Genomic DNA, 9,503 nt, shown 5'->3' on the forward strand with positions numbered 1-9,503 from the left:
CACCACTAGACCATTCAGGTATGACCTAAATCAAATCCCTTATGATTATACAGTGGAAGTGAGAAATAGATTTAAGGGCCTAGATCTGATAGATAGAGTGCCTGATCAACTATGGAATGAGGTTCGTGACACTGTACAGGAGACAGGGATCAAGACCATCCCCATGGAAAAGAAATACAAAAAAGCAAAATGGCTGCCTGGGGAGGCCTTACAAATAGCTGTGAAAAGAAGAGAAGCGAAAAGCAAAAGAGAAAGGGAAAGATATAAGCATCTGAATGCAGAGTTCCAAAGAATAGCAAGGAGAGATAAGAAAGTCTTCCTCAGCGATCAATGCAAAGAAATAGAGGAAAACAACAGAATGGGAAAGACTAGAGATCTCTTCAAGAAAACTAGAGATACCAAGGGAACATTTCATGCAAAGATGGGCTCGATAAAGGACAGAAATGGTAAGGACCTAACAGAAGCAGAAGATATTAAGAAGAGGTGGCAAGAATATATAGAACTACTGTACAAAAAAGAGCTTCACAACCCAGATAATCATGATGGTGTGATCACTCACCTAGAGCCAGACATCCTGGAATGTGAAGTCAAGTGGGCCTTAGAAAGCATCACTATGAACAAAGCTAGTGGAGGTGATGGAATTCCAATTGAGCTATTTCAAATCCTGAAAGATGATACTGTGAAAGTGCTGCACTCAATATGCCAGCAAATTTGGAAAACTCAGCAGTGGCCACAGGACTGGAAAAGGTCAGTTTTCATTCTAATCCCAAAGAAAGGCAATGCCAAAGAATGCTCAAACTACCACACAATTGCACTCATCTCACATGCTAGTAAAGTAATGCTCAAAATTCTGAAAGCCAGGCTTCAGCAATACATGAACCATGAACTTCCAGATGTTCAAGCTGGTTTTAGAAAAGGCAGAGGAACCAGAGATCAAATTGCCAACATCCGCTGGATCATCGAAAAAGCTAGAGAGTTCCAGAAAAACATCTCTTTCTGCTTTATTGACAATGCCAAAGCCTTTGACTGTGTGGATCACAATAAACTATGGAAAATTCTTCAAGAGATAGGAATACCACACCACTGACCTGCCTCTTGAAAAAGTTAGAAGCAACAGTTAGAACTGGACATGGACAACAGACTGGTTCAAAATAGGAAAAGGAGTACATCAAGGCTGTATATTGTCACCCTGCTTATTTAACTTATATGCAGAGTACATTATGAGAAATGCTGGGCTGGAAGAAGCACAAGCTGGAATCAAGATTGCCGGCAGAAATATCAATGACCTCAGATATGCAGATGACACCACCCTTATGGCAGAAAGTGAAGAGGAAAAAGCCTCTTGATGAAAGTGAAAGTGGAGAGTGAAAAAGTTGGCTTCAACTTTGTTTTTCATTCAGAAAATGAAGATCATGACATCTGGTCCCATCACTTCATGGGAAATAGATGGGGGAACAATGGAAACAGTATTAGACTTTATTTTGGGGGGCTCCAAAATCACTGCAGATGGTGACTGCAGCCATGAAATTAAAAGACGCTTACTCCTTGGAAGGAAAGTTATGACCAACCTAGATAGCATATTCAAAAGCAGAGACATTACTTTGCCAACTAAGGTCCGGCTAGTCAAAGCTATGGTTTTTCCTGTGGTCATGTATGGATGTGAGAGTTGGACTGTGAAGAAGGCTGAGCGCTGAAGAATTGATGCTTTTGAACTGTGGCGTTGGAGAAGACTCTTGAGAGTCCCTTGGACTGCAAGGAGATCCAACCAGTCCATTCTGAAGGAGATCAGCCCTGGGATTTCTTTGGAAGGAAAGATGCTAAAGCTGAAACTCCAGTACTTTGGCCACCTCATGCGAAGAGTTGACTCATTGGAAAAGACTCTGATGCTGGGTGGGATTGGGGGCAGGAGGAGAAGGGGACGACAGAGGATGAGATGGCTGGATGGCATCACTGACTCTATGGACGTGAGTCTGAGTGAACTCCGGGAGTTGGTGATGGACAGGGAGGCCTGGCATGCTGCGATTCGTGGGGTCGCAAAGAGTGAGACACGACTGAGTGACTGAACTGAACTGAGCTCTACAATCCTTTACAGCAGTAAAATTTGATAATGGTTAAGTAGGTTTTTAAACAGGTGGATCTAGAAATCAAATCACAATGAAGAATGTTTGCCAGAGTTTTATGAACACAACCTATTTACAAACAGATAGGTCCTAACTGAACAATTAATCTTTGTTAAGAAAATTATGAGATAGTCCAAGACACTTAATGTTCCCTACTCTTTTTTGAAAAGCTGCTTCAAATAACAACAATGAAAACCATGCAAAGAAGGCAAAGAAACTCCAAAAGTAATACATACCTTTGCATCATCTATGTCAAAAACATCACACCAAGGAGATTTAACACCTTTAATTGCCAGGTCAAAGGAACAGGTGAAAAAAGCTACCTGAATTAAATCTGAGGAAAAAAGAAAGAGTAAAATTTATGGGTTACTATTTTATGCAGTTTTCCAAAGGCTGAATATCTACAGAATGCCAAGGATTTACTACATAAATCATAGTTTGATTTTGTTAATTTTAGAGGGTTGGAAGAGGGGAGATAAAGTTATAAAAGGTTTTAATCCCCAACTTGAAAATTAGCAATAACAAGGGACATTTATTGAACAGTTCTTTTAAGTACACAACAATTTACTTTATAACTATTAAGAAGAAAGTACAGAGAAGGATATAAAAAAAGAGAGAAGAAAAAGGGCAGAGTTAAGTGAGGAGTCAGGAGGAAGGTGAAACAAAGGGTCAAGGAGAGAAAGAGGGAAAAATCATACTATGAGACCTGACTCTGCCACTAATTATCTTGGGTAACTCATTCTAGGCTCCCTGGATCTCGACACAAAATAGGCAAAGCATTTATCCTTTTGTTAAGCAATAGTAAAGAATATATAATTAATATATCTATAACACATAAAGGGTACCTATATTCAAAGAGAAAAAACAGAATAATCCAACAACAGAACATGGCCATGGTTTATAAAGAGGCAATTCACAGTAGGAATGAAATAACTAATAAACATATGAAAGGATGTTCAACCTTACAAGTAACCAAAGAAACACAAAATAAAGCTAGATATCATTTTTCATTAATTGAATTGGTAAAAGTCAAAATGACTAATAATATCCACTATTGGATGAATTAGGGGAAATGAGCATTCTCATATATTGCTGATATAAGTTTTTCTACACTTTCAGAGAACAATTTGGTAGTTTATGTCAAGATGTCAAATATTCATGCTCCTTAATCCAATAAGTCTACCTATATTTGTTTATCTTATAAACTCTCAAGTGCATAAAGCAGACTATAAGGATGTTCACTGTTGCATTATTTGAAAGAGTTAAAAACTAAGAAACACTTCAGTAGAAAAGTAATTTCCTATACAAAGAATCTGGACTGTATTAGCTTCAGCCTCTCTGACCAGTAAAACTTAATGATGGGGTAAATAATTTTTAACTAGTATTGACCTAAAAATGTATCATATATATTTTTGAAATAACACAATTTAAAAAAATTACTCAGCTGCATTTCTAAATAAGAATAAATTACAAAAAATACATTCAACTTCACCTTTCTATGTAAAAACAAAGGTATTTAAATAGCTAAAGTATTTTCAAGCAGCTCTCTGTGCCAGGTACTGTGTTAATGCTTTGCATGAATAAATCTAATACAATCCTTCCAATAATCCTATGAGGCAGGCACAATTCCTATTTCTGTTTTACACAGAAAGAAACCATGACATAGTTATTAAGGAACTAGTGAGGTATAAAGATCAGAGAGTTATTCAAAAGTATAACAAAGTCAAGAATCAAAAGCAAACAGTCCAATTCCAGAACCCATGATTTTAACCATTATGCTAATATTGCCTCCAAAAAGTTGCTCTCACCCAATCCGTAAAATACAAATTTGTTGTTGTTTTCAGTTGCTAAGCCGTGTCTTACTCTTCTGCAACCCCACAGACCATAGCCCACCAGGCTCTTCTGTCCATGGGATTCCCCAGGCAAGAACACTAGAGTAGGTTTCCATTTCCTTCTCCAGGGGATCTTCCCGACCCAGGGATCAAACTCATGTTTCCTGCATTGACAGGCAGATTCTTTACCACTGACCCACCAGAGAAGTCCAAAACACAAAAATCCTTGTCAATTCAGAGACTAGAAACAGTTTTTAAAAAAAAAATCTTAAACAATTTTAAATGTCCACTAACAGAATAATGGCTAGATACTGGTAGTTATATAATGTAACTCTATACATAAGTATAAATGTAGAACTAGAATTATATGCATTAAATAAAAAAAATACAAAGTTGAATTAAAATCAAATTTCAGACTAATATCATAGTTTGACATCATTCCTAGAAGTTTAAAAATCTGAAAATTATATCCCATTTAGGTACATAAATTTAAACATTAAAAACTGACATGGGATGACTTAAATGCTCAATTCATAACAACAGTTACCTGTGGGGAGAAAAGGAAAGGAATGAGATCCTGGAGAGGGCCTTGCTTGCTTGCTAAGTCACTTCAGTCGTGTCCGACTCTGTGCGACCCCATAGACAGTAGCCCACCAGGCTCCCCCGTCCCTGGGATTCTCCAGGCAAGAACACTGGAGTGGGTTGCCATTTCCTTCTCCAATGCATGAAAGTGAAAAGTGCAAGTGAAGTCGCTCAGTCGTGTCTGACTCTTAGAGACCCCATGGACTGCAGCCTACCAGGCTCCTCTGTCCACGGGATTTTCCAGGCAAGAGTACTGGAGTGGGGATGCCATTGACTTCTCTGGGAGAGGGCCTAAGGGCCCTCAATTTATTTACAGCAACTAACTGAAGCATAATTTTAAAATCTGATCAAACTAAGTTGTGGGTATATAGATACTCATTATATTACCCTTTATTATCATCTATGTACTTGAATTATTTCCCAAATAAGTAATTTTTAAAGCTCTGCAAATGACTCCAATGCATAGCCAGTTAAAGAAAGAGAAAAAACTCAATTTTAAATGCTACTAGGCATCTTCACTTTTCTGATCCTTCGGCATTCCAGGTGGTGCAGTGGTAAAGAATCTGCCTGCCAATGCACGAACTGCAGGAAACTGGGGTTTGATTTCTGGGTTGGGAAAATCCTCTGGAGGAGGGCATGGCAACCCACTCCAGTAATCCTGCCCAGAGAATTCCATGGACAGAGGAGCTTGGCGGGCTACAGTCCATGGTGTCACAAAGAGTCGGGCATGATTGAGCATGCACTCACATAAAGCATTTAGACACCAGATCAACAGATGCTAGCCTACTTAATTTGTTCCCAACATCTCCTACTTCTAGTCCTTGGAAATTTATTCACACTATAAAGAAATTACACTCTATATATAGATTGATCAGTATCTGCTATATGGATTACACATTCTTAGAAAACAGGGGACATTTTTTTATTATTTTTCTTAATTTCTCATTGCTAGGTGAGTATGTATCCTGGTTTTCCACCTGCTCTCCCAGCACAATTAATAATAGTGTTTCCTTTTACCCAGGTTGCAGGATAAATTGCAGCCAACCCATCACTGCAACAGCTTATGACAGATATGTCGGTTCACTTTCTCAAAATCTCTAGGATAAAAGCCTCAAAGGAAAAAAAAAATTACACTTCTTCCCTAAAACTTTATCCCTTTCAAACATTAACATGTACTTCTGAACTGCTTTAAAAGCTAAAGAATTTTTATATGATTTTCCATTTGTATTACTTTAGGAGGAAATAATTCAGAAAAGATAATTTCTGTTTTGTAAATAATGCTTGGGGTTGAAGCTTCACATAACTTTTCCCTCAAAAAAAAAAAAAAAAAATCCAGTATATATCAAGAATTTTGTGCATTAACTTACATAAAACTCAAAGAAAAATCTGAACGCCAAAATAGTAAGCATGAGATATAAATCTTCTTGACCTAGAACACATTATTTTCTCAGTGTAAAATCAATTGTGGTCCTTTAAAAGGAATAACTTTATGCTTCCGTATTATTCCATATTTACAGTCTAAAAATCACTTAAATTATTTCAGAGTTCAAATGCAACATAACAGGCACATTACCTGCATTTAAGTTGTTGACTGGCACTTGCAAAATATCTGCAACTTTTTTTAATATGTTCTGCATTTCTGGTCCAGTTTTGAAGGCTTCTACGTGATAAAGAGCAGTAGCATTCCTTTCCACTTGAGTTAAAAACTTCTCACAATGATCAAAGAACCTCATTAATTTATCATTAATTCTTGGAGGTCCACACTCCATATCTGAAAGGAGAAAAAAATACTGTGTGTATACATATGTGTGTGTATATATATACACATATATACATATATATATGTACATATACATCCATTGATAGGAATGACAATTTGAAATTATTGAAAATTTTGTTTCAAGTATAAAGAGGAACACTAAAAACCTATTCACACCTCAACATATCTGAAATAAGTAAACACACTGCTTATGAAAGACATGGGGCACAACTATCTCCCACTTGTAAAGATAGTTCATGAGAGGTTGAAAAAAAGACGCTAAAAAAGACTAAAGAAACAGAGAACATCAAAGGTAAAATAAAATGTTAGAGCAATACTACACTATGAAATAAACTGAAATGAATGTTTTCTTAAAGAAAATAAAAAATGATTTGACATGAATGTCATAAGAAGTACAAAAATGTATTACATAGGTACTGTTTCTATCAGGCATAGAAAATGTGAGAAATCAAACTAAAACTTAGCAAAGATTCTAATAACAAGGTGAGAGAGAATTCAAGATAGACTCTGTTTTACTACTTTAATCCAAAGTCTAAATAAAGAGTATTTTATTTTATCAACTAACTTTCTCAAATCTATGTTACTTTACAAAAAGACTGCTTTGGACAAAAACTATTGACAACAACACAAGATATATTAAAGTTTCAGGTATTATGTATTTCATTGTGCTAGACGTTTCTGATTTGGTTTATTTTCTAATTGGAGCTCCTACATAACTTTCCATTAAAAATTTTATATGTTACATTATTTCCCCAATTAAGGAACAAATGCATACTAGAAAAGCATTCATAATCATGCTCAAACTACTGGGATGCCTTTAATTTTTCTCATATTTAAAATACACAGATTTTCAGTCATCATTTCCCCCAAAATTTACTATGACAAGAACACTGAGTACTAATAGTACATAATATTGTTTCTGTAATTAAAATGAGAAAACTATGTCTTGTTATACCATTTTGTTTTGGATGTGTCTGTGAAAATCTCTCTATGTATGTGTATTTATTCATTTCAAATCCTGAAATGAATAATTAAGCCCACTGAATTGGCAACTGGATTACAGTTCTTAAGAAACATCTTGACTGAGAAAATAAGTCATCTTTATCATCTTTTTCTGTGGACTCAAAATTTCCTAAGTAGATCTGGATAATTCACCCCTGCTATTATCTAATTACTGCTGTTCTTTAAACAGAAACAAAGGCATTGTTCTGTTTCTGTAAGAATACAAAATCCAATTCAGTGGCTTCCCTCCAAACCCCAGATGTACAAAACAGGCAAAACAATTGTCTGTAGATAATAATAATGCAGCTAAGCAAAAGGTTTAATCTCTGAGACTGAAAATGGTGAGGGGCAGCTTATCCTGAACTATTTTGACCCAGGGCTAGCAAAAGCTAATTCTCACAATGCCATTTAAGGGCAAAAATTCATTCATCCCTCTCAGAAGGTCCAGTAGTTCCTTTCTGGTATACACTAGTGTATACCAACATTCAGCTAACTTTAAAAACTGTGGGAAATTTTCACTCATACTAATGGAAAAAAGTCTAGCTATTTAATTAAAAAGCACAATTCAACAAGTGACTAAACACAAGTCAGCAAAATAAGTTACCCACAGAGCAGTAACATGACAGTGTCAATGGAAGACCCCTCGGAGATGGCTGAACAGCTGAAGAGAGGATGCTATTTGAGAAATGACAAACCAGTCTACTTCTAATTTATTTTTCACTTGGGCTTTTTAAAGCTAAACGATGCCTCACCTCAACTTTGACCTTAAAGCTGATCAAGAAGTATTAACACTTGTTCATCTCTCTGGCACAAAAATGTCATGTTTTCATTCTTATCCTTAAGTTATAGGACAAATAGAAGTTGTACATATAGTACAATGGTTAAGAGATCAAGTTCTAAACCATTTTCCCTGGGTCCATACCCAGTCATCTGAAATTAGGCAAATAATTGCTTCTATGTCTCAACCTCCTCACCTGTTAAGATGGGCAAAAATGCCATCAACTTCAGAGAGCTGTTGTAAAGATTATGTGAAATAAGTGTGAGGCATGCCTGGCACACAGCAAGCATTAAGTGTTTGCTATTATTATTGTTGTCTATGATTATTAAAACATTTTCTAAGGAAAAAAGCATCATTCCGGAGAAAACAGAAGGCCTGGATTCCGGGCCTGACTCTTAGTCCTTAAACTAAGAAAGGACAATCAGCAAGGGATATCCTTGGGCTCACCATCATGACCTGTGAAATAAGAACAATGCTAGATGATCTCCCAAACTTTGCAAAAGCATAAGTAATGGAATAAGTTAGTAAAGTACTGCGCCATGACCATGGACCACAGCTACAAAGAGAGTAACTCTACAGTACATGCAAGAACAAAAGAGAAAAACGCAGAGCAGTAAAGAAAACCCGAGGGCAGCTTCCTAAAATAGGTTGTAGGTCTAGAACTGGTATCTGAAAAAGTTTTTAATGAAAAAAATAAAACAACATCCAAATAGTATCAGAGGTAAAGCCTGAGGAAAAAAACTCATAGACTGTATTAAATTAAAAAAAAAAAAAAAAAGGTGCGCCCAACTGTGGAACTCGCTGTCAGAGAGAGGAAAGGGACAAGGGTTGGTGCTCAGAGAGAGAAATTCATTTTGGGAATGGATGATCAAAAACTGCCCTGGCCTGTCTCTTTTACTACTGGATCCCCCAACGTCTACTACAGCTTCCTGTACGTAGAAGGTAACCAAATTCATCCCTGATAAAGGAATAAATGAACATCATGGATGTATGTATGAGAAGTCAAGAGCTGAACAGCCCAAAGGATGGGCGCGGGGTGGGCGGAGAAGGACGGGGAGGCTGGGGTCAGAGGGAAGTGAGGAGAGGCTGGAGTCGGGGAAGTCCAGGATCTGGGGGCGACCCAGGGTGGTCACCTGCGATGTCGGGTGGCGGTAACCCCGGGTGGTAGTGCTGCCAGAGCCCTTGCAGGAAGGCGGCGCCGCTGTCCACGCAGCGGTGCTTGGAGCTGGTGACTAGCTGCAGGCGGCCGTAGTTCTCTCGGCTGAAGAGGGCAGGGAAAAGGGAGGCCAGGCGCAGGGCCAGCTGTCGCATGTCCTGCCGCCCCTTCTCCACCAGCTGCCCGTCCATCCAGTCAGCGTACCACAGCGGCCAGTCGGCCAGCGCGGCGCCCAGGTCGCCGCGGCCGGCAG

At 37.8% G+C, this 9,503-nt stretch overlaps 1 protein-coding gene across 1 annotated transcript in view; it reads right to left on the bottom strand.

The window, feature by feature from the left end:
• MINPP1 (multiple inositol-polyphosphate phosphatase 1) overlaps positions 1 to 9,503 on the bottom strand; it is a 37,494-nt gene that overhangs the window by 27,631 nt on the left and 360 nt on the right. The window contains exons 2-4 of the mRNA XM_010832222.1: positions 9,228 to 9,503; positions 6,108 to 6,305; positions 2,357 to 2,454 (exon numbers count right to left, since the gene is read on the bottom strand). Coding sequence (XP_010830524.1) covers positions 2,357 to 2,454; positions 6,108 to 6,305; positions 9,228 to 9,503 — 572 coding nt within the window. The remainder of the gene's footprint in view (positions 1 to 2,356; positions 2,455 to 6,107; positions 6,306 to 9,227) is intronic.

Source organism: Bison bison, unplaced genomic scaffold (assembly GCF_000754665.1).
Source record: "Bison bison bison isolate TAMUID 2011002044 unplaced genomic scaffold, Bison_UMD1.0 scf7180017860456, whole genome shotgun sequence".
NCBI classification, from domain to species: Eukaryota; Metazoa; Chordata; class Mammalia; order Artiodactyla; family Bovidae; genus Bison; species Bison bison.